The 25,717-nt window shown below is 42.3% G+C and overlaps 2 protein-coding genes across 6 annotated transcripts in view; one reads left to right on the top strand and one right to left on the bottom strand.

Annotated features, from left to right (window-relative positions):
* Positions 1–2,430: 2,430 nt before the first annotated feature.
* On the top strand, positions 2,431–12,765 carry PAQR3 (progestin and adipoQ receptor family member 3). The gene is made up of 7 exons (XM_083459029.1): positions 2,431–2,743; positions 4,575–4,837; positions 5,431–5,593; positions 6,667–6,822; positions 8,242–8,439; positions 10,015–10,105; positions 10,654–12,765. Exons 2-7 carry the CDS (start codon positions 4,653–4,655, stop codon positions 10,791–10,793), a joined length of 933 nt encoding a protein of 310 aa, XP_083315155.1. The 5' UTR covers positions 2,431–2,743; positions 4,575–4,652; the 3' UTR covers positions 10,794–12,765.
* Positions 12,766–14,511: 1,746 nt separating this feature from the next.
* The window catches only part of BMP2K (BMP2 inducible kinase), a 48,838-nt gene continuing 37,632 nt past the window's right edge, over positions 14,512–25,717 (bottom strand). For 3 of the 5 annotated variants that reach the window (XM_083458616.1, XM_083458617.1, XM_083458618.1), the window contains exons 15-17: positions 24,652–24,765; positions 17,600–20,763; positions 14,512–17,444 (exon numbers count right to left, since the gene is read on the bottom strand). In XM_083458616.1, the coding sequence (XP_083314742.1) occupies positions 19,337–20,763; positions 24,652–24,765 (1,541 nt within the window). In that variant the 3' untranslated portion in view covers positions 14,512–17,444; positions 17,600–19,336. Of the gene's footprint in view, positions 17,445–17,599; positions 22,569–24,651; positions 24,766–25,717 lie in introns of those variants that run through there. The other 2 variants (XM_083458619.1, XM_083458620.1) reach the window with 1 other exon arrangement.

Here is a 25,717-nt window from a genome sequence, read left to right as displayed (position 1 = left end):
CTAGGAACTGTCATTCACCCCTACAATTCCAAGCAGCCTTAACAGCTCCTAGGGTTCTTCTTTGATGCAGTTACTTTAAATATATGTCATGTATGTAGCAGTCCAATATCCTTTTCCCCACTATAAGCCACCAAATGCCTCTGGGAAACATACAAAAAAGGCATGAAAGCAGTTGCTGCCTACTACTGCCTATTGTTCAGCAGCCTACTACCTTTGACTCTGGAAGTTTCCCTATCTTTGGATGAAGGGCAGTATAAAGGTAAAGGGACCCCTGACCGTTAAGTCCAGTCGCGGACGACGCTGGGGTTGCGGCACTCATCTTGCTTTAATGGCCGAGGGTGCCGGTGTATAGCTTCCGGGTCATGTGGCCAGCATGACTAAGCCACTTTTGGCAAAACCAGAGCAGTGCACAGAAATGTTGTTTACCTTCCCGCCGGAGTGGTACCTATTTATCTACTAGCACTTTGACATGCTTTCGAACTGCTAGGTTGGCAGGAGCTGGGACCGGGCAACGGGAGCTCACACCGTCACGGGGATTTGTACCGCTGACCTTCTGATCGGCAAGCCCTAGGCTCAGTGGTTTAGACCACAGTGCCACCTGCATCCCATGAAGGGCAGTATACATGTCTAAATAATAACAATATCATCATAATCTGTAGCCATCAATAGTTTTATCCTCCATGATAAAACCAGAGGGCATCGGGGTGCTGGGAAGATCTCTGCTTGGAAACAAGGGGTGCATCTTAAGCCGTTTAAGATATTATCATTATTATATCATTATTTCCTGTCCAGTCCTGTCCCTTTAGTTGGCATTATTTTAAAAGTATTGCTAGAATCCTAAAGCTGAACTTATGCGACAGCAGCCACCAAATTTGTTTACTCCATGTCCCATCTATCTATTCACATATAAAACAGGAGCTGATGTGGAATTCTTACATGAAAAGGCATGCGGACGCATGGCAGTCTTAAGCATATCCGGCACCGTGGTGCAAAGATCCCTCAGGCACACACACACACACACACCGGTTTCCCAGAGTTGTCAACCTTTTCCCAAGCCTCTGCAGGGATCACTCTCCTCCTGCAGAGGCTTGGGAAGGAAGCTGCACACTCACCAACCATATGGTTGATGGGGCACAACTGGCGGGCATGCAGGGAAAGGGGAGGCCGTCGGCAAAGCCGCACAGCTCCCCCACTCGCTAGGGCGCCCCTGAGAGGCCGGAGCCCTGGCGCAACACACCAGTAAGCCCAATAGGAAAGATGGCTCTGTGTGGAGGCCTGGAGGTTCACCCCCAATACTGGAGCTCAGCTTTGACAAAAGTGCCTGGGTAAAAGAAGGTGGGGACAAGAGAAAGGAGGGCTCAGAGCCTCTCAGCTGCATGCCTTTTCATGGAAATCATTTATTTTACTTCATTACACACTGCTTGGTTATAGTAAAATATTACAGGAAATACTTATAGTATAAAATAAAATGTTTGAGTCCCAGCCAAGTAAAAAGGCGGGGTATTATAATAATACCTCTGCTAAAAAGCAGAGACATCACCTTGCCAACAAAGGTCCGTATAGTTAAAGCTAAGGTTTTCCCAGGAGTGATGTATGGAAGTGAGAGCTGGACCATAAAGAAGAATTGATGCTTTTAAATTCTGGTGCTGGAGGAGACTCTTGAGAGTCCCATGGACTGCAAGAAGATCAAACCTCTCCATTCTGAAGGAAATCAGCCCTGAGTGCTCACTGGAAGGACAGATCCTGAAGCAGAGACTCCAATACATTGGCCACCTCATGAGAAGAGAAGACTCCCTGGAAAAGACCCTGATGTTGGGAAAGATGGAGGGCACAAGGAGAAGGGGACGACAGAGGACGAGATGGTTGGACAGTGTTCTTGAAGCTACCAGCATGAGTCTGACCAAACTGCGGGAGGCAGTGGAAGACAGGAGTGCCTGGCGTGCTCTGGTCCACGGGGTCACGAAGAGTCGGACACGACTAAACGACTAAACAACAATTATAATTATAACAACAACAACAAATACAAATTAAAAATAAATATATGAAATTAACGGCCCTAACTTTACCATGGCTATTCACCTCTCTTCAGGTGAATAGGAACCGACTGGTGGAAGAAGAAGAAGAAGAAGAAGAAGAAGAAGAAGAAGAAGAAGAAGAAGAAGAAGAAGAAGAAGAATTTAAAAATAAATATATGAAATTAACGGCCCTAACAGCCACATCCATTCATCTCTCTTCAGGTGAAATAGGAACTGATGAGAAGCGAGAGAAGCACCAGCCAATCAGGCCGCTCCCTTCCAGCCACGCCTCCCGGTCTCCCAAAGGATTCAAAATCCCAAGCCCCGGGTGGCAACCGGCGCCGCGGTTCCCTTTCGACTACGCATGCGCTCGTCCTTAACCCTCTTCTCCCCCTCCCTCTCTCTCTCTCCCGTCGCTACGCAACGTCAGGGCTCGAAGCGCCCGCTCGCCCCCTTGGTTTGTTTGGTTCGGAGCGAGCGAGCGAGCGCGCGGCACGTGCGCCGCTGACGAAGCGGGGCTTCGGCGCCTGATTGGTTGCCGCCGTGCGGGTGACGGGACTTTCGCGCGACGACGGCGCAGTCCGAGGGGGGCGGGGCAGCGGGCCCGGCCGGCGAAGTGGGAGCAGCGCGGTGCGGCGTTCGTTCTTCGTCGCTGAGGCGAGGAGCGGCGCTTTGCCCGGCGCGATGCGGGAAGGGCTGGGGCTGCTGAGGCGGCGGCGGCGACCGGGGTGAGCGGCGGGCCGGGTTGCTAGGGGCGACTCCTCCGCCTTCCCAATGGCCCGCCTGCCTTTCTTCTCGCGTGAGGCGCGTCTTCTGCTCGGCATCGGTTTCTTCCAGCGGGGCTTAACTCCCAGGGAAGCGCGTGCATGTCTGTGTCGTAGAGCGATTGCATGTTCCCAAATGAAAGGGCTGGTGCTTATTTAACTGCCTTCATTTAACTGCTGATAATAATAATAATAATAATAATAATAATAATAATAATAATAATAATAATAATAATAATTTATTATTTGTTAAATAATAATTTATTATTTATTATTTGTACCCAGCCCATCTGGCCGGGTTTCTCCAGCCACTCTGGGCGGCTTCCAACAAAGATTTTAAAAAATACATTAAAATGTCACACTGGTAGGGTTTTAATAGATGCAAATGGTGTATGCATGAATGTAAGGATGCTTGGAATGCGTTTATAAAAAATGCAATGGCTTGTTAGCAATTGTGTACTCGCTGGGGAAACCTAGTCAGATGGGCAGGGGTATTATTAGCATCATTATCATGATTTTATATATATATTTTATATATATATATATATATATATTTGCTTTCGTAGATTTTCACGGGTACAGGAATGCAGGTTTTGGTGTCTTCGGGTGTCTTCCCGTGTAAGAGTTGGGGTGTCTAGGCGACGTTTCGACGAGGTCTCACTCGTCATCTTCTTCTGAAGATGACGAGTGAGACCTCGTCGAAACGTCGCCTAGACACCCCAACTCTTACACGGGAAGACACCCGAAGACACCAAAACCTGCATATATATATATATATATATATATATATACACACACAGTGCTTTTTTCCTTTAGAAAAATGTTTAGGGGTACTCTCATTTTCCTACTCATATTGAAATACTGCCCCTCAATGAGGCCAAACTTAGATTCACAAAATGTGTAGGGGTATACGTACCCCCAGAAAAAAAGCACTGCTTATATACCTATCTATTGTATCCTATTACAGTTTCAAGGATCTTTTTTGTTTTTTTTCATTTCTTTTACTTCACTTGTCCACTAAAGTTTTCCAACAAAACATAAACCACATAGAGAGTTTTAATTCTGTCAATGTTTAATTGATTGGGGGGGTTTCTATGTTTTTACCTGTTCTTATTTTTTATCTATAAGCCACCTTGAGTCCCTGTCAGGGGGGTGGGGAATGTGGAGTATAAATAAATATATAAGTATTATAATTGTGGCAGTTGTGTTACTGCTGTGAGACCTCCCACAATGTTTACCTGCAGAGTTCAAACCGGACTTACTCCCTATGTATTTCATAATTAAGATGGCGGTGATATTCAGCAGTTAAAACAGTGGATTGTTAACAAACCTATTTGCCTTTTTAAAAAAGTATATCCAATTGCTGCCTTGGGTTCAATTTATCAATCCAGCAGCCTCTATTGGTGAAAGTTTCTCCTGTGCTTTATAACTTCTGGGTTGTACAATAGGCCTTCTTGTCTCAATGTTCTTCCCAGGAAAAGAAAAATACCTTGGCACATAGTCTTGTCTATAGTGTGAAACTTTTAAACTTCTCCAAGTTGGATGTATGTAGGGGGGGGGGAGATGACCTTATTTTATATTCTTTCCAAAAATATATAAGCCACCTGATGATTTAAATATAACTCCTCAAAGTGGTTTACAATGTAAAAGAGATACTAAGAGCTGCTGCTCGTTAGCTCCCTATATTGAACTGATAAGGCGCTGAAAGGTCTCTGTATAACTTTAGAGAACTGCTTTGTGATAGACAGGTGAAACGTGTAGTTGGATGTTATCCTATGTCTTGATGTGTTTGCAGGTAAACTGTAGCAGAGGCCTTCAGTACTATTAGGTATTTTTTACTCCTGCCTTAATTGGTGAGTGAAATACTGCTGGAATGCATCAGAAGCTCCTGAAGAGTGCTCATTACATTGAGCTTGGAAGTTACCAGTACTGGCCAGTTTTGGTTCCTCGGGGAATTCGCTTGTACACCTATGAGCAGATTCCAGTGTTCCTTAAGGACAATCCATACATCACAGATGGCTACAGAGCATACCTACCTTCCAGGCTATGTTTGAAAAGGTATGGAATTGATCCAAATGGTTCAACTTTGAAGTACAACATCAGGCCTAAGTGGTTGATGGATTTAATACTTTTACTTGAAAGTCATTTGTTGCACCAAATGTCTTGCTTTTCTGTAATCAAAGAAGCTAGCAAAGTAAGGGCATAGATTTCATTGAATATGCTTCTTTGTGAGAGTTTATACAGCCTTTTGTCTCTGCTGACCCAACTGCTGACCCTGTTTCAAAGAGTAGAGCCAGATGCCCTGCTACTTTTGCCAGTGCAATAAATTAAGTTGGTTAGAGTGTGGTGCTGATAACTCCAAGGTTGCAGGTTCAATCCCCATAAAGGCACCTGCATCACGGGGTTGGACTAGATGACCCTCAAGGTTCCTTCCAACTCTGCAGTTTTATGAATGCAAAGGAAATGGTGTCAGCCAAGCATTAGTGGAAATGAGCCACGCAAGAGAGCAGGATGAATACTGACTAGCTTGCATAAGAGCAATAGAGAATACAGCAAGTATCTAATCTGGAACACATGATCAGGGTGTCAGTTACAAAAATTGCTCCTTTGACTTGCTCATAGTCATTACTGTTTTTTTCTCCATTTCCCAGCCTATTCATTTTATCCAATGAAACAGTTAACATCTGGAGTCACTTACTGGGCTTCTTCCTCTTCTTCACTTTGGGCATATATGACATGACTTCTGTGTTGCCTTCAGCGAGTGCCTCTAGAGAAGATTTCGTTATTTGTTCTATTTGCCTCTTCTGCTTTCAAGTAAGTCCCTTGGTAAATTGCAGTCAAACATTTTTTGTGCTTGTGTCAGGGACAACAGACAGGAAAAAAGGTCTGCATTCTCTCAAAAGCTGAGGCTTGTGGAGTCTTCCTGCTAACTCTAGCCCACTTACAGTGTCTTGACACTGGTGGTTGGAGAACCTGCATTCAGGCCACCACGTTGTATTTTTTTAAGTAAGCATTTTGTTTGTTCTCATTTAAAAGCAGTTGCTCAAAACAACCCATGAATAAGCTACAAGTTTCACTCCACTGCACATTGGAAGGGGGGAATGTTACTAGATTATGGAACATCTTGCCCTGTACAATATGGATTTTTTCAGACTGATGGCTTTTTGTGATGCAACAATATTTTTTAAACTTAGCTGCTGTGCCTGTCTTCATTTCACACTGTAGTTGGCTGTTTTAAGTTATCCTGGTTGAGGCAAATGCATTGAGAGAGTGGATATACATTTCCTAACAAAATGAAAAATGTCCCCATTGCTTTGTGCAGTATTCAGTGGGGCCAGGCATCTTTACTGGTTGAGGCCAAGGTGCCTGGGGTGCTTCAGGAGACTAGGGCCAAAACAAGCTCTTCATGCTCACCTGGGAGTAAAGCCTATGGGCTTTGCATCAGAGTAAGCATGCATAGGATTGTACTGAAGCGGGACCTGCAGTGAGGCTGAAGGTTTGATCTCTGCCACTTCTGGTTGAGGTATCTTGAAGAGCAGACTTCTTAAGATATATGGGGTGTCACTTGACTAAAGAAATCATTTTGATCATGTTGTAAAAGTAGCAATGCAGCATATCTGTGTTTGGGTAAAAACAATAGTTCCAAAGGAAGAAGTATTAAAACATGAGTCTTTAAAAATCTGCTGCCTGATTAATCAGGGCTACCTTTTTAGTCAATTAAGTAACAGAGATCAGACCAGATTTCTTTTCTAGCAGCAGACCAATCGTCCTCTTGCAGATCCAAAATCCTTAAAGTTAATCCAGTTGTTTTTAAAGTTGTTATTGCTTGACTCTGAAGATATTAGACTTTGAGGAAATTAATGCAATTTGTTTGAATGTTTTTATAGGTCTGTATGCTTTGCTCAGTAGGGTATCACCTCTTCTGTTGTCATCGCTCAGAGAAGACCGGTCGACGGTGGATGGCACTGGATTATGCAGGAATTTCCATTGGTATCCTGGGCTGTTATGTATCTGGAGTCTTTTACGCATTTTATTGCAATAATGTAAGTTTAACAGTCAGTGTAGCTTTCCCATGGATAAAAATCAAATAAAAAGTATATCTCCTTTCCTTTGAAAAATTCAGCAGTTTTAGTCTTGCTTTAAAATAAGTGTATATAGATAGAGATATAGATGATATAGATATAGTATGCATGTGCTATTTTAATTTTTTTAAAAACAGACTTTGAGGTCAGGTTAGTGTTCTAGCTTGAAATGCAGAATTTTTGTCCTGAACAAGTGTACTATATTTCATAGTCCAAGAGAGACAGTATGTTGCATGCAAGTAATCAGACTACTCGGCAGCCTCACTTTTCTCAGCCGGTTTAACAAGAGGCAGCTGAAGAAATGGCCATGTATCTCCTAAAGTGGATCTTCCACAATACTGTGTGGTATGAAATGTTTTAAGATCATTCTGTTCTATAATGGCAGCTCAACTATATTTCCAACTTCTTTTCCAAGGAAAAAGAAAATATTAAAGGCAATCTTTCCTGATAGGAGGGTGTGGAGTGTTTTTATATATTAAATGACAGTTCTCTAGAGTAATTGTCGGTTCTTTAAGAATCCTGCAGTAGATTATTTGATTGCCTTGGTTAACCATGCACTTCATTGCTTAAAATTGTAGGTGCGTCTAATAGTTGGTTGCAGTTGCTAGCATCGGCATAAAATCAGTCCTGCCTGTGGAAGGTATTTTAACTACCAGTATAAACCCTGGAATGTGTAGCATTTTCTCAAGGAAAAAGTGACTAAGTGACCAACAGGTGCTCAGTATGAAAAGCTGTCAGTATTTCTATATATTTGAAACAGTGTGTTAATGTTCATAATACTGTCGTACCTCAGAAGTCGAACGCCTTGCTAGTTGAACATTTTGGCTCCCAAATGCCACAAACCCAGAAGTGAGTGTTCTGGTTTGCAAACGTTCTTTGGAACCCAAACTTCCAATTCGGGTTCTGTGGCTTCTGATTGGCTGCAGGAGCTTCCGTTCGACTTCCGAGGTACGACTAAATTGAAATCTGCTTTAGAATTATAGATTTGGAAGGGACTCTGAGGGTCATCTAGTCCAATCCCCTGTAATGCAGGAATCTCAGTTGTTACTCCAGTCTGAGGAATGAAGAAGCTTGCCTGTAACACTACTACACGTTTTGAGGGAGAACCGTTTTGAGGGGCTTCAAAAGACGTGGCATCAAATGAAACATGTTGAAATAATTCTGCTGCTTAGATGTAAAACACACTTTTATTGTATGTGCCAAGAGAGAATACAGTGCTACCTTTGTGCCTTTAGTAGCTCTGCTGCAATCAGGAAAAGGCTGCTTTAAGAGCACATTCCAGAATTTGGGGAAAATCCATTTCATTTTGCTCTATTTTGATGCAAATATTTTATTCTTATCACTTAGTGGCTGCCTACTTTGTTTCCCTCCTTTTTCCAGTACTGGCGTCAAGTATACTTGATCACTGTCCTTGCTATGATCTTGGCAGTATTCTTTGCCCAGATCCACCCCAGTTACCTCACTCAGCAGTGGCACAGGCTGCGCTCAGTCATCTTTTGCTCTGTGTCAGGTTACGGAATCATTCCTACCATCCACTGGGTTTGGCTCAACGGAGGTGTTGGTGCGTCTATTGTGCAGGTAAGCTAAGGAGTCACCAGGTTTGCACCCCAAACCTAACTGGGTTTTGCTCCAAAGTACCATATTTTCCCATGTATAAGATGAGGTTTTTTGCTTTAAAATTTTCGTTGAAAAATGGGGGGTCTTGGAACATGGGCATACAGGGGAGGATTTTTTTTCATTTTTAAACAAATGTCTGGGATTTTGGCTTGAGCGGGCTGAGGCAGTCCCTACTGCCACTGTCCCCTCACTCTCTTCCCCATGCTGGCTGCATGCTGGTGACTGGCTCGCCTCCTGCGGCCCCTGCCAACTTGACCGCCAGAGCAAGAGCAGCAGCTGCCTCAGCTACCTCTCTTTTCCTTTTTTTTCCCTCTCGTCCTCAAACCCCTGTCCCTGGCCTGCTCCTGCCTTCTTTAGCTCAGTTTGCCCCAGTTGCCTTCCCCGTGCTCTGCCTCAGTGTTCTGCTTGGGAGCCTCTTACCAATTGCTTGCATCCAGCAACAGCCGCCACTGAGGGGGAACAGTTTCCACACCACTGGGTGCTGGAAACTTTGAGGGTGATCTTGCCCAACAAAAGGGACATGAGTGGCGCTGTGGGTTAAACCACAGAGCCTAGGGCTTGCTGTTCAGAAGGTCAGCGGTTCGAATCCCTGTGACGGGGTGAGCTCCCGTTGTTCGGTCCCAGCTCCTGCCAACCTAGCAGTTCAAAAGCACGTCAAAGTGCAAGTAGATAAATAGGTACCGCTCGGGCGGGAAGATAAACGGCGTTTCCGTGCGCTGCTCTGGTTCGCCAGAAGCGGCTTAGGCATGCTGGCCACATGACCCGGAAGCTGTATGCCGGCTCCCTCGGCCAGTAAAGCAAGATGAGCGCTGCAACGCCAGAGTCGTCCACGACTGGACCTAACGGTCAGGGGTACCTTTACCTTTACCTGCCCAACAAAAGTTCAACAACTTTCTGCCCCCACCACTTCTGCTGTAGGGTTGTGTTTCCTTAAACTTTGGATTCAAAAAAATAGGGGTCGTCTTATACGTGGAAAAATACAGTAAGTTCCATTGACTTTATTAAGACTTCATGATCAGCTGGTTTAGGAATGACACCTTTTACTTTACCCTTTTTTTAAAGGGACATTTTCTATAAACAAACACGATGGCAAAGAACAGTAGAAATGGAAACTTAGATTGCATTGTTTGTTTTTCAGTTGTGTACATCACTAGCCTTGATCCTCGGTAGTTAGCTTGATAGCTACAAAGACATAATGAAGGGTGTGGAGAGAAGAGCTTTGTTGTGGGAGAGTTCTTCTGTAAAAGAAGCGTGTATCCACCTTGGCTTCTTTTTTTAGGAACATAATTGACTCTGGAGAAAAGCTATGGGGAGACGGTGGCTCAGGAATGTTCAAGGTGCATAAATTCTGTTTGTGCCTTTTGCTTAGAAACAAGAAAATCAAGCTAGTAGATCTGGGTTGCACCCTGATTTTAGGGACCTACTTAACATTTGAAATCTGTTGAAAAGGATTGCCGTCTTGCCTCTCAGGTATTAGATAGATAGAAAGATAGATGAGGATCTTGCTAACCTCTTTCTGCTGCTTTTGTCTTTCAGGAATTTGCTCCCCGTGTGGTTGTGATGTACTTGATCGCTGCCATAGCGTTTCTCTTTTATATTTCTAAAGTCCCAGAAAGATATTTCCCAGGTAGGGCTGAATTTTTTTGGTAGCTGAATTATCCAGGGCACAGGCCATTCACTATTAATTAAAGGTTGTGGGAGCAATTATTGCCCTCTACATCTCTTCCCCATGGCTGCTGGTCCCAGCTGTATGGTATAATAAAGGAGCATGCCATGTGCCTCCATGCACAAGTTTTTTAATACCTACCTAAGAATTCAGCTCCCAGAACACACCCAAAGGTACATCTTGCCCAGTGCTCTTGTTGCTAAGTGGCTTGGTAGCTAAGTGGCTTGGTAGCTAACTTGAAAGGAATGCCACCCCTGTTGGAAAGAGAATTGTCTGAGAAGGTCACGTATTATTTCGTTTCCCAGCAATACATTATGATGCTGGGAATCTGTCTCGCATTCTGACTGGGAAGGAGACTTATCTCAGCCAGACCACTTTGTTTCACACTGGAATAAACCTACCCTGGTGCATCAAAGCACTGTCTCAATGCATAGAAGACATACTCCTGCAGAGCTTCTGCTACTGAATGTTTTAGCTAAATTAATGTGTGTGTTTTTCTTTTCCAACAGGGCAGTTAAACTACCTCGGCTCGAGCCACCAAGTATGGCACATCCTTGCAGTAGTGATGCTGTACTGGTGGCATCAGTCTACCGTCTACATCATGCAGTATAGACACAGCAAACCTTGCCCTGACCATAGTGCACATTAGCACGCAAAGGTATGGCGGTTTCCTGTGCAGGAGGAGATGAAGATGGACTGGGTTGTGACGGGGAAAGGGTTTTGCCTTTTTGTTGCTACAGTTAAAAAGACAGTGGTTGCCCAGAAGTCATAAAGGGTCTCCAGCTGGCTATTCAGGAAGAGGAGTCCTTTTGGGGGGTAAACTGGCCAGTAAGAAAAGCCCTGGAGCTCTTAGGTCACCAGCTGGAAAGGAGACAGAGTACTGCATGCTTCCCTTTTCACTTGTGCTTCTGCTGCTCCTGATTCATAGAAAGCTGCTTTATACAGAGTCAGACCATTGGTCTGCCTAAACTTGGTATTGTACCCTAACTGGCAGGAGATGCCAGGGATTGAAGCTGGGGTATATATATATATTTGCATGCAAAGCATATACTCCACTAATGAGCATTTCAGTTCCTCCTTAGAGACCTTATGCCTGCAGTATTAATTCTGTGTTCTCCTAGCTTCCTTGTATTTGGGCTCAACAGCCTCTCTTACCGGGACAGCTGTTAAATCATGTGGCAGTGCTATGGCACCTGAAGCCCTGGATCCACTTCTTTGAATTTGGACTCCACTATATAGGCTCACAGGTGGGCCTAAAGTCAGACGGCCCCTGTTGAGGAAAGTGATGGGGACCCAAATATTTTGCATTGACTCCCCTTAAGTTGCTATTTAATAGCTCTACTTTAATTCCGTGGAAGGGATGGTGCTGGAATGTGGCCTACCACTGTGGAGGAACAGGGAGCATTTTGAAGTATACAACAGGCGCGTTCCAGTCCCCAAAACCTTCTTGAAAAATATATTTTCCCATTGGTGTCCAGGACCGTGTTGATGCCTAACCTTTTCAAATTGCAGTAGTTTTACTGCTCAACGTAACAGGCAAGGAAAATACTGGTTTTCTGTATGATTTATGAGGCCCCTTTGTGAAGGATTAAACCCTGCCACTTCTGATTTCACCACATGCTGGGAAGAAAGGACTTTCCACAATTTGATTGCACATATTGAAGACTCTGCATTCTACAAAACTTGTTCCACTTTTTTTTTCTGAAATAGCGGCTGCTGATGGTGGCATCAACTTTCTTTTACTGCTTCCCAAGAGATCTCTCGTGTTTTGTTTACAGTCTATGTTCACGGCAAAAAGTCCCACCAATGCCGTTTACATAAATATATAAAACTAAACTTGCTACCAAAATGTCACCACTTAAAGCAGCAATTGGAAAGTCCAACTGAGCAATCCATGAAATGTAAGCCATTTTAAAATTGTTTTAAACCAGCCGATCTTCTAAAAGGCCCATTTAAAAGCCAGAACTGATTAGCCCAACTATATTATATTCCCCTTCGGAATGATGTTCCACAAATGGGGAACCATCGCTGAGAAAACCCTATGCCTAGTACCCATTTATGGTACATTGTAGACCCCTCATCCTCCTTATCCTATTTTGTACATCTTCCCAGACCAAATATGAGGAAACCCAGTGACTGACAGACCCATTTACTTTTGTCCCCCCCCCAAAAAAAAAACCCCTGCACAGGCTGACCATCCCCACTACCTCACTGGCTGCAGGAGGCTGATCATGAGATTACTTGCAGTCTTTTGAAATTGGTTAATTTTATTTATTTATTTTATTTCAGTCTTATCATTGTACGCCAATTTCAGAGGCAGCACCCAAAGCTGTTGTTCTCTTTCCCTTCACATGCTAAGAGGCAATAAGTTTAGCAGTCATGCCAAAGACCATGGAAGAGGTCACCAGCAGCCGAATAGCTTGGTGAACTCTTGTTGTTGGCCACAATAGAACAAATCAAATTTGTTCAAACTACTGATAAACAAATTTCAGAAATTGCCAGGGAACTATTTCTTCTGATAGGCTGAGGAAACATCCCCCAGTATGCATGTGCGGTTCCCGTGACAAATTCTCATTCCAAGATGTAACATTGTAAGTTGAAAATATATTATGTCTACTGTATGTGCAACATGTTCTGTGTCCTTTCACTGATGTATGTGTTATAATTTAAACATGGATTTTTACTTGATTCCCCCCTCCCTTTCTGTAGAACAGTATCTGCTGTTTTCCTCAGTGATATCATAGACTAATCTTTGGAAAAGAAGTTGGGATGCCCCAGTAATTGTAAATTTTGGGGTGCTCTTCAAAATGCGGTTTAGCAGTGAGTCAGAAATTTGGGGTCCCTTGATTAAATGTGTCTCAGTGCCCAAGGTTTTTTGTCAAGTACAATGGACGCTCGGGTTGCGAACATGATCCGTGTGCGATGGATGTTCGCAACTCGCAGCGGTGCGTCTGCGCATGCACGGGCGGCGATTCGTCGCATGCACGAAGCGTGATTTAGTGCTTCTGTGAACGTGCGACCACTGAAACCCGGAAGTAACCCATTCCGGTACTTCCGGGTTTTGGCGGGTGTGTAACCTGAGAAAACGCAACCTGAAGCGGCTGTAACCCAAGGTATGACTATACTGACATGAAGCACAAATCAACATTTTAGCAGTGATGGCACTAAGGAGAATTGCTCTTGAGTGATGTTTTAAGAGAATATCATTTATCTGTTGACAAACACAGAACAGCTGCTCCTTGCCTAGCCATTGGCAGATGTTGGAGTGTCGCCACTTTGTTTCGAAGTTCCAGCTGACACATCACAGCTTGAATTGTAGACTTTGCTAGGGTGTAACAGAAGTAAACCTACCTTTTGCATGGCAAATTTGGAAAAAAGTAACAACAGCTAGGGAACAGGCCTATGGGTTTTCTTCTTCAGAAAACCAGTGCCTCCGGAGGCAAGGTGGGATGTAAAAGTAATTTGCTTGTACAGTTAAGGAACTCTAAAAGTGTATACTTTATGGCTTTAGTTAGAAAGCTTTAGAGAACTGGTCCCCCAGAACCTCATTTTTTAAAGCATCTTGTTCTTCTGCCTCTGTCAAATTTATCCTGTATTAGAATTGTTTGTTGGCAAATGTACTTGCTCTTCTGTGTGAGAGAGACAAGCAATGTGTTGGGCTCTATAGAGGCCTGAGCGGCACAGGGGGGGAATGGCCTCTCCTTTTAATGTAGCTGAAGATTATCTTGCAGAATGGCTGCTAATCAAGACTGGATTAGAAGAACCAATGGGGAGAAGGCCGTTTTATGCAGAACCATTCTTCATATTCTCAGTATTATTTCTGTACCTTCCATATATATGGTGTCTAGATGCTTCAACAGGGGCCGATGGAAGAAAACAGGGTTCTATATACCAGGTATTGTCAACTTTTTTCAGACTCAGCGCCAACTTAAAACTATTTGGGAACCCATTTCTTAATCTTTACTCATATATTTTGCATTGTGGTAGTGCTCATGTTGCAACCCAACTTGTCTCAGGCCATGACACTCTGCGGTACATCTGTCCTACCACTGGCATTGCTTCCCTCAAAGAAACTCTTAAGCTGTAGTTCTGAAAAGCACTAAAGGTATCGGCAGCCTCAGAGCTGTCACAAAACACTAAATCTCACAAAGTTCTGTCAGATGGTACGACAAAACTTGACGTGATATAAAGCCAAACCGATGTCCGGTGTTGCTTAGAATATGGTAGCCCAAGTCCTTGGAACAAGTATCAAAACAAGGTGCTTAGGGCATCTTGTTCATAGGTTTGTTGATTGTCATTAAATAAGTTCACAAAACGAGCTAATTACTGGCATTGACTGCAGCAAAAGAAACAACAGGAGGCATAAGTAATGCAATAAGTTGTTTTTTTTCATATGAGGCAACATACACAGGAAACTCAATTAGCATTTTGCATGGCAAGATCTAGAACACCCCGGCTCTGTTGTAAAAATTACACAGGTTTACAGAATCATGGCATCTGGTATATTTATTTAGTAACAACTGACAGTTGTTCTCAGCTACATTAATTTCACACAAAAGTTCTGTTTTAGTGGTACACACACAACAAAAAAAGCTTTAGAAATTTTGAGTCTTGACAAGAAATGGAAGTGTCATTTGAAAAGTGCACTTAAAGCTGTTTGCCAGCAATTAAAATATAGCATTGTTTTATTCTTGAGTGATGTTCTTAGTCACAGAAACAAAACTTGGCTATCGACACTATTACTTTTATTTCTTTTCAGTGAAGTGCTTTAGAAAAATAACTGGGCAGCCAGTCCTTTGCATTTCCTTATTACTCTTAGCAGCTTTTGGCTATACTTATTTTTCCAACGCCATGACAATGATTGTGACTGCAATGTTGTTTTAGATCACAAACTCCAAGAGATGTGATGTGTGCATGTATGTTTTATATATGTTTCTCTCTATAAAAATACACCCTATCATATAAAAAAAAATCTTCAGATAGACTCTAGTTGCAATTCTCACAGTAGTAGCTACAGCCATTCAATCTCACAGTAGTTATTTCTGGGTGAAAAGGACAGACGTTTAGGCAGCCCTCCTCCCGAAGCTTGGGCATTGCTCCTGTCCCTCTAAAATTACCAGACACATGTAACCTAGTTCAAGAGATGCAGGATCAAGCTGTAAGATATAGGCCTTTTCTACAGAATAATTATGGAAGTAGTAAGCACCCACCCCCACTGATATTTGGATAGGGGTATGGATTCAGTTTCTTTTACCAAGAACCACAACTGTACCTTCAAAGAACTGAATCTCACAAATTTGGGTGATGGTATAGTAACCATGAGCTGATTTTACCAATGATGGCTAACATTGAACCAGATCCTGTTGCTTTTAAACCTTTAGGAGCATGTCTGCTATATTAATCTGTACAATAAAAGCACCTTAGGGTGACCATCATGTCAGAAGTAACACGCAACACTGCTTCAAGATGAACTAATTCTGCAGCTGATTTTAGAAGATGTACCCAACTGCTATATGCTAATTGGAAAGGTCAAACAATTGGAGTAGTGAAAAATCCTCCATCTGGTGGCCACTGATATGAACTAATACTTCACAATCTTCCTATGGTTCTAGGAAAGACCGTGGTAGGCTGGATTTAAAATATATGTACACGTACACAATGCAAGCAAAAATATTTCTCCCAAACTACCAATCACTTCTTTCAATGAAGTCCAGAACTGAAGGAAATTATTAAACCTGCTTTCTGCAGCTCTTTAGCAACAAACAAACATAGGGAGAAATTAATTCTGTGGGGTCTGCCAGTATACCCCGGCAACCACAAAGGAAAATCAACAGAAGTTCTTATTTACAAAAACCTATGAAAATAAAGTCATATGCAATCAGTAATAAGTGAAGCAAGGCCCTATGAGAAAGCAAAGAATATTGGCAACAATATCAATGGCCACACATTTATTTTGGCCTTAAAGGATAATGCTACAGACGTTTTGCCTATGGCCCAGTCCTGCAGAGTTGCATCCATTATTAACTCTACACTGCCAAGCTAATGGCATGAACCAAGCAGTGCAGGTGTCTTCCAAGAGACTGCTGAAAAGTGTGTCTCAGGACCTGAAGTGATGACTGAGAAAAATGGGTATATTTTCTATACCAACAAACTCTTAGGATAAATAGTAGTGAAACTGTTAGAACAATGCAAATGTGTTGCTTCTACGTTCCCCACTGCCTTTGAATTATTGCAGGATAAGATTTACTTTCATCTTGGGTCAAAGGCATTCCATATCTCAATAACAAAATGTTCAGAATGGAATTATATGCCAATAACTAGGCATGTAGTACAGATATATGGAAAACCCCTCTGACAAATGCAGGCAATGGTTTTAGGTTACTACAAATAATTAAATGACCAGGTTGCTCTAAATCTAGTGTTCGTATTTCACAGCACATGGAGTCTTGTGGAAAGTATTTTTCAGACAGCTTGGAATATAAAAGCTGGCTACCAACCGGATGCCAGCTTAAGATCAGACACTAGATACTGTTCCTGAGCCATATTTTATTTTTTTTGTCAAAATCAACATGGTCAACTACTTTTAATGGGACTGTTAACTTGACTACCAGAGCTGCTGTGCCTATTTTGTGCCACCTGAAAGCACTTAAGACCTTACAAGCGCACAAGTAGAAGTTATTACATTGGAATCGGCTAGTTGTGGACAGCTCTGGATTAACTCTGCAACTCCAACCTGCTTCAAACATTGTACGTTTGATCCACAGAAAACCTTTCCACAGAAGAAACAACCACGAGGGACATATACATGTTTGCTCTCTGCATCTATTTGTGTGCTCATTTGCTGGGAACATGCAGCTGATCTCTTCATGGGTAGGAAATCTTGTCACAGTTGAAGCAGCACTTCAATAGAGCTGTCCGGTTACAGTTTTAATAAACCTTTGTTACAAAACCTGTATTTAGCTCAAAGAGGCTTTGGCACAAGAATAAAAGAGCAGGCATTCTGAGGTATGTGCACAGTTAGCCATTTTTTTGCCGTATGTGCTTTACAGAAATATTTAGAATGACAAGACATCTAACTGACCTGGGATTTGTGCTTGATATGACAAAAGAGTGGTACATTGCAGGACTAGAAACATATATCTGGAGAGAGCTTTCAATCATATTTTGATCGCCCAAAAACCCATCAAATTTTCTTAAAGTTCTCATTTTTTAAAGCATCTTGTTCTTCTGCCTCTGTCAAATTTATCCTGTATTAGAATCATGTTACACACAAAAAAAAGTTTCTTTTGATATTTTGCATCTGCACAGGCAGTGGCGTAGCGTGGGTTGTCAGCACCCGGGGCAAGGGCAAGTAATTTGCGCCCCCTAACCCGTGGATTTGCGCCCCCTAACCCTAACCCCCAGATGTTGCACCCGGTGCGGCCGGCCCCCCCTGCACCCCCCACGCTACACCACTGTGCACAGCAGCTGGAGAGCAAGAGTCCACTGCTGGGAAAGCATTTACGGAAAGTCATTCACCCACAAGTTCATATTCAAGTCAGGTAAACAATACCTGAAGAGCCCAGTTCTTGTACCTTTTGCGTAAAGTCAGATTTACAATGTGAATGGCTATGCAAAGCCCAGGATCCAGAAACATTTCAGGCTTGTATGCATGAAGTAGGATTTTGACTCCTTTTATACAGTTGACCCAATACATATGAACCATTTCAGTTTCAGAAATAGTTTGCTATATTTCATGGGAGCAAGGGGTCAGCTGCTTCTGCATAGGCACTGGAACTACATTGCAGTGTTCCATGGATCCTGACCACTCACTTCTGTATGATTTAGGAGCAGCTGGTTACTGCAGTGTTTAAAAGTGTTTAAACCTACAGTGTTACCTACATGTTTAAAAGAAAGCCAAGCTGGACTAGATTGTAGCCCAAGAAACTGAAATGTGAAACATTCTGCCAGAGCTCCCGCAGCTAGTCAAGAATGGGCCACAGACAGCCAAGGACATTATGAACACCTTTGTCCACGTGGAAAGTTCAGAAATGCATCAAATACTCACCTTCTAAGTTCTACATGTTTTTAAACTGTGTCTCAAGGGCACCAAATGGCTCAGAGGTAAAAGTATGACAGGACAATGGTCCTGGCTGTAAGGCATTGGTGGTTTACTATGCAGTTTACTGGTAGCAGACTCAAATCAGCATCATTTTTTTTAAAGGCTTCAGCTTTTATACCTCCAGTGCTGGAAACTGCCTAAATTCAAGTTAAAAGTTTCTTTAGAGTTACGTGTATTTTGTATGAACTCTCAAGATAAGTACAATATTGTGAGACAGAATGCACTCAAAAATATTAAATGGGACGAGTTAAGTGAGAGTGATTCAAAAGACATTTCTAGGGTATACCACGGAGTACAAAACCCTAGAAAAATACATTAGGTGAAAATCCTACTTTATCATAGAGCTGTACAGGTTAGAACTTGCCACCAAATTTCCGGCTTTTGTCTTCTCTATCTTGTCGAATGTTGTATATGCAGGTAAACCAAACTGGAACAGTATAATCTTCGAAGTGCTGCAGAATCCAGCTATGTATTTTTATTTTCCTCCTTGATTCCCAACTTTATCTAATATTGTATTCCACTAAGTTCTTGAGATCTTAAGAGTTAGAACTATCCCTGTTTGACATTAATGGCACTTACTGGGGGGAGGGAAGCAGAGTTCTGGGAACCACAGCTACAAAGGTTTGGGTTTTTTGTGATGTTTAGGAATCTAATGTCAAGTCAGAAACCTCAGAAGTTCAGGCAAGTGAAGCAGTCCCAGATCAATCCAGCTTCTTACATATTTAGGCATTTTCTCATTCCCCTCAGGCCAGTTATAACACACCTCAAATCAGACCTTTCTTGTAATGACCTCTTTGGTGAAGAGTACATGGTAAAAAGGACACCATGGCTGTTTGTTGATAAAGTAATAGGCAGTAGCTGAAACAACAGATAGGAGCTTTTGAAAAGAGATCAGAAGGTCTTAGTGAAATTCTTTTACCTCTTCGCCATCTCAATATTGTATGCTTAAGATAGCAGATTTTAAAATATGAGGTTCTCTACTGAGAAATGAATCAATTGTACTAAGAAAAAAAGTTTCTCCTCAGTTGAACCAGATAGTTTATGGTGGTACAGAAAATCCTTAAATAATGCAACAGTGCTCCTGGTTCAATCTATTGTTTGGAAGGAAATGGAGCAGCCCCAAAAGGATCCAACTCTACTGTCTGTTGCTGCTGGCTTTGTTGAGATGTCACAGTCTGCACAACAAATTCCGTGAAAGGAACTGCCCCAAAATCATCTGTTAATTTTATCCCATCGCCAGAATGAATGGTACCAAGTAGTGAACTCTGTCTAGGTCTACCAGGAACTACTGCATTATAGTCTCCACAATGATCACCCAAACCTTGATGCTGTGGAAGAAGCACCAGTTCCGTAGGGTGGAAAGGCTTGGCTCCAAAGGGATCCAGAAGACCGTCATCTGCTTGTAGAGGGTTGACTCTGTCCTTGCTATCTGAAAGGGCAATACTTATATTTTCCTTGGAATCAGAGATTGTCAAGAACTCATTACTACTCTGGGAGTCCCGACGGCCAGCTTTTTTGTGCCTGCGGGCTCTTTCTGGTGTGCGGTAACTGGGCTTCAAGGTCTTCTTGGTGCTAGTTGGCGTACCATGGTGGCGCTTCCCATTGTTCTTTGATACTTCCTGCTTCATGCGTCTCTGGCGAGAGGAGAGTTTCTGCAGATTGCGTTGCTGCTTCACTTTTTGCTGCTGTTGGCTCCCTGCTATCTCCTCGAACGGGATAAGCCCAAACAGGTCCTCTTTACTCTCGTCATTCTTTGGGATGGAATGAGGGAATGGGATACAGCCAAAAGCATCCACACTTTTGGGCGATATGGGAGAAGGTTGGTTTTCAGAACCTGAAATCAAGTCATCTTGCTGAGATATTTTTCTGCTGAACGGGGCTTTGGTGAAGACATCAAAATCATCCTGATCTTGGTCTAAGCCTGGGAGCGTAGCCTGGGGAGAGAAACCTTTGCTATCATTTTGCTTGGGCTCTTGAGAATGAAGAGCAAGGAATGGAACTGCTCCAAAGACATCAAATTCTTGTTTGGGGCTCACCTTGGTTACTGTATTTGGCAATTCAGTCAACACGGGAAATGTTACATTAGGCTCCCTGTTTTCAACACTGGTAGTCCCTTCTCTGTATCTGCTGCAAGGCATCTCATCCACAGGCCTAGCATGACAAGAATCAGAGTCAGAACTTGGTTTATCATCATCTTCTGCATCTTCATCAGAATCCATTAGAAGAGGATGCTGGCCAAAGTTCTCTGGTTCGGTATCGTTGTCATCAATGAAATCTCCATGCTCGCCCTGCAAGACTTCATCCTCTTGCTCCTCTTCCTCACTGCTCTTAGGAGATGGAGGATCTGATTCAAAGTCACTCTCTGATTCATCATTTCCTTTTTTCGTGTTTCCTTCTCTCACCTTCTTTACATTTTCACGGTTCCCAATAGCCTGGCTTGACCTCTCATTTTTGGTTGGGCTCCCTACCTTGTTCTCTAGACTGCTGTCTGAGTTATTAATTTCATTTCCTGGGGAACCTGAAAGAATATGCAAGAGAACTTCAATTTCTTCTTAATTTTCCACACTCCGGATAAACATACTGTATACGTTTAACACTGCTACTACACATTGAGATGGACCACATTTCCTTTTTTAATAGTGGTGCTAGACTTCACAATAAATGAAGGCAAATGAGAAAATTTTATTTTTCATTGTACAGCATTTGCTGCATTATGGGATTTGCATATGTATTATGTAATGTGAAGAGGACCCCATTTCAACCACCCTAGGACATGCAAAAAATACCTAAGTAAATACCTGCTCTTCTGAATCAAGGCAACAGCCCATTAGATGATAGCTAGTTGTTATCCCTCCAATAGTGGGAAATCTAATGGCCCTGGGAAACTATCCTATACTTGCAGAGCATGGGCACTCTATTCTTAACTGCTTAGTACCCAAGGGATATTTTTGGGGGGGTGGGGGGAGAACCTGCACTCTGATCTCAATATTCAAGAACCTTCGCTCTCTAGTCTCATAAAAATAATTCAAAATAAATCTGCACATGCATTTTAAGAAAAAATAGGAATGAGTAGAAAGATCAGGTGATTAGATCTTCAGGCTATTTCAGGTTTACTCCCAGTGTCAGGTTCTTCTAAGTCAAATTAAAATGTAGATTTCATCTCTTGATGTAGATTTCCCAAAGGAATAGCTGTAATAACAGAAATGTAGATGTCCATGCCATCTAAATCCCGCCATTTTCAACATTTGCGTGGATACTGTACTTGTTTACATGGATGTAATTTTGTAAGATTAAAAAGCTTAATCTTTCCACATGAGTATAACACAACCTTGTTGTTGGAATACCAATTTTCAAATGGCTATCAGCACGAGCATTCTTTTATTCACATGTGGAAAACAGAAAACTATTTCTTCCTCCCTTAGGGCAGACAATTTTTAAGATGTAGTAAGTTCTTTGTTGATATGAGATCTGAACCAAGAGCTCATGTAGAGCTTTGTAGGTGCTTCTATTCTTCTGCATACCTTAAAAGGCCCATCTTATTTTCTTTGAAGCTGGGATAGCTCAGTCGGTAAAGCATGAGACTCTCAATCTCAGGGTTGTGGGTTCGAGCCTCATGTTGGGCAAAGGTTCCTGCATTGCAGGGGTTAGACTTTATTACCCTCATGGTCCATTCCAACTCTACAATTCTATGATTCTATGAACACAGATTTCTAATTTATCTTTATAGGAGCACCGCATTCAAAATTATCCTAGGCCCAAGTCAGAGTCCTAGTAAGTAATTCAGCACTACTTCTCTCACAGAATGCTATTTTTAAAATGTTTCCGCACACAAGAGGCACTAACCTATTTCAAAATCAATTCAGCTCAGACCAAACAAATCCATATTTCATTTAACATTGTTACATTTGGGCAAATGCTCAAGAGGAGGAAAATCTCAAGTTCACTTTTAAATTAATGCCATGATAATGTTGTAATAAGGCGCTTTAAGATCAACATGTAGAAAAAGATTTGAAGTAATCTCCAAACTGTTGCAGCGGACATTTCAAATCTAAATTTATGAAGAGCTGAAGAACTTTGTGGCATAACATCTGCTTGTAATGTATTGTGCAGATTACATCTCTTCTAATCAGGTTTGCCTCTTGTGTAAGGCTATTGTTCTTCCTTCAAATTCAATGCAGGTAGAACATCTAATCATAAGATCCCAATCTTCAAGGAATATTTCTGTTCTGATGTTCTTTTTCTAGACATCCGATTATAAGAGGATGAATGGCTTGTAACAACTGGAGTAATTACATGCCTTCTGCTAGTTCATCATTTCAGGGACTGGGAGAAAGCAGAGGCATAACCATTTTAAATCTCCTTCTGAATTGGTAACATACTGCCATCATCATTTCACAACAATTTGCCACATGTCAGCACCAAGGATTACTGAGACACATCAACTAAATCTGCACTGTTTTTTGGCAACAGGCAGAGAGGCAGATGACAAACACGGACGGATTTAGAAGCTGCTTTATTTTGAGGGACAGACGAAACCTGGAAATTATGTATGTTTCTGTATGTCTTTGTCAAATACACAGCTGGACTTTAAACTTGTCTATAATATGGAAGTCTCTTGTATTCTATTCATTGATGATGAAAGTGATCAAGTAGAAACTGAGAAAATTGTTTCTTTCAGTGATAAGGAACTAGCAAAAGACAAACTGAATTTATAGTCATCTGAAACAGTGAGAATTTTCTTGTCTTGATTCCATTATTGTAATTTAAATTTTACAAACTGAGGCTAGAGGGTGGCTCTAAACACATGCCTCAATAATTGTCTTTTGTTGAATCCTGACAAGTCAGAAGTATTGTTTCTGGGGGACAGGGGGCAGGCAGGTGTGGGGGACTGCCTGGTCCTGAATGGGGTAACTGTGCCCCTGAATGACCAGGAGCACAGCCTAGGGTTCATTTTGGACTCACAGCTGTCCACGGAGGCACAGGTTAATTCTGTGTCAAGGGCAGCTATCTACCAGCTCCATCTAGTATGCCAGCTGGAACCCTACTTGCCTGCCTGCACACTGTCTCATCGGAGTGGTGCATGCTCTGGTTATCTCCCGCTCGGACTACTGCAATGCATTCTATGTGGGGCTACCTTTGAGCGGCGACTAGGACCATATACCACCAGTCCTAAAGGATCTACACTGGCTCCCAGTAGGTTTCGAAGTACAATTCAAAGTGTTGGTGCTGACCTTTAAAGCCCTATATGGCTTCGGCCCTGTACACCTGAAGGAGTGTTTCCACCCCCATCCTTCAGCCTGGACACTGAGGTCCAGCTCTGAGGGCCTTCTGGCAGTTCCCCCACTGTGAGAAGTGAAGTTACTGGGAACCAGGGAAAGGGCCTTCTCGGTAATGGCACCCACCCTGTGGAATGCCCTCACATCATATGTCAAACAGATAAATCAACTATATGACTTTTAGAAGACATCTGAAGACAGCCCTTCAGGAAAGTTTTTAGCGTTTGGTGGGATAGTGATATAACAGCTTAAGAATCCAGGAAGAACCAGGACAAAATGGAACAAGGCATTGATGGCCCATCAGTGTCAGGTGACTCATTTGGTACTTCTCAATGTACTTTGAGTTTGTTATGTTGGTTTGATTTTAATTGAGATTTTGTGATACAGAAACAAATCAAAAGGGTGACATCCAAGACATACTCAATGGACTTAAAACCACTTAAGTTCTTTTCAGCTGAGTGTGACCAACAGTTGTCACCCAACAAACCTCAACCAGTTAAGAGATAAAACTAAATTTAAGTGAAATGCAACTAAATTCTAGCAAAACACAGAAAAGAAAGGTTCGTCCTAGATAGGAAGACTGGCACAGCTAAGGGTGATTTTGCCACCTCCCTAAAAACCCCAAAAATCTATTTGGATACATGAAAGTCTCTGCACCTAGGGTTCAGTAGGCATTGATGAATCTTTATATCTGGACTCCAATTAAGTATCGAAATAAGGGCAAGAGTCCAGCAAGTTTCAACTAATTGTGAATGGCATGTGTATCACTTAATAGGATCTTCCCAATATGCTGAGACACTTTAAAAACATTTCTGAATTATGTAAGGCAGGTGACCAGCCCAGAGCTTGTGCAGTTGATCAGCTGTTGAATATCGTAAATATGCAGTAGAAATATGAAAATACAGAAATACTGCAAGGATTAACACTGCAATGAACATTCCAGTAAGTTTAATAGCGGGGAAAGTCTTCTAAAATTCAGTATCTGGTGTTAGTTATCAGGCATGTTCTGGGTTAGATAAGCAGCAGGAATAGGAAAGATACTGAAGCAAGTATTGATTTCAAGAACGAACCTAATGCACTATCAAGGTATATTTAAATGAAAAGCAGTGATGTTACATTATGTAACTTGCCTGGGTGAGAAATGAAAGGTACAGAACCAAAGGGATCTTCTGGAGGATGGTTCTGTGGAACAGAATGTGGCTCCACATTCTTATCTGAGGAAGTTCTCCTCTCCACGAGCCTATCTGCAAGGATAAAAACGAAAACAGAACAAAAAAGTAAAATAAAAATGGCAGTTTTTACGCCAGCTGAAAATAAACAGATGTATCTTATTACCAGCTCTTGAAAAAATTCATGGGCACAACATCCCAAGATTCTTATTGAAAGCCCCACAGAAATAGAAGGGGAATTATGCACGTCCATGTTTCAATAGTTTCAGTGGGGTTTGTCCATAAATTCCTAAAATAGTAATATGGGTAGCCCTGACCTAAAGACTCATGGTAGGCCACACTATTAAAAAAACAACAGGTCTTATAAAAACAGTGACTGATTCAAGCCTTATCAACTTCCTGCAACCGAGCTAGTGAGGTGAAATAGCAAGTTGCACCACCACTTCCAGCAAGTTTTCCATCACACAAATATGGAGAAGCCCGCAGAGAACGAACAGACATTTAGCAAAGAAAAGAAAAGAAAAGAACAATCAAAATTGCTGAAAAGTCTGTGAGGTTAAAATTCTGTACTTTTCCTTGAATCAGAGGATTTGCCATTTTGTTGCTGCAGCTCTTCTCTTAGTTCTAGTCTGCTGTTCAACGTAAACTATGAGAAACGTGCAAGTGTTTGAGCATACCCAAGTCAGTGTTTAGATTCCAGCCCATGTATTTTTCAAATATCCCTCTGAAAAAAATCCGTAATTAGCAATTCAAAAAAAGCGTCTTAGCATTCTAAACAAGTTTCCAATTCTGATTCAGATCATATTGGCTTGAAACCAGACTTGCAGAAGTAGAGTAGTTCACACTGTGGCATTTCCTGCTCCCTCCCCTACACCACAACCTCCAGGGCCCACCCCCATGCCACTTCTGAGCACCTTTTCCCAATTTTGACAAATTGCACACTGCAGTCTGCCAGGTCCCATCCCATGTTAGTCTGAAGGATCCCCCAAACCCACAGAGGCTACTTTTCAGAAGAATACATGATGGG

This window comes from Podarcis liolepis (genome assembly GCF_965112155.1).
Source record: "Podarcis liolepis genome assembly, chromosome: 9".
In the NCBI taxonomy this organism is placed as follows: domain Eukaryota; kingdom Metazoa; phylum Chordata; class Lepidosauria; order Squamata; family Lacertidae; genus Podarcis; species Podarcis liolepis.
Note: the sequence above shows the minus strand (reverse complement) of the source record. Positions and strands in the feature narration are given on the sequence as shown.

Bases quoted from the DNA above. Each gene is read 5' to 3' on its own strand.
- PAQR3 (XM_083459029.1), top strand. From the start codon at position 4,653: ATGCATCAGAAGCTCCTGAAGAGTGCTCATTACATTGAGCTTGGAAGT. The intron at 6,823-8,241 runs GTAAGTTTAACA...TCCTTTTTCCAG, and splicing joins ACGCATTTTATTGCAATAAT to TACTGGCGTCAAGTATACTT. The intron at 10,106-10,653 runs GTAGGGCTGAAT...CTTTTCCAACAG, and splicing joins CCCAGAAAGATATTTCCCAG to GGCAGTTAAACTACCTCGGC.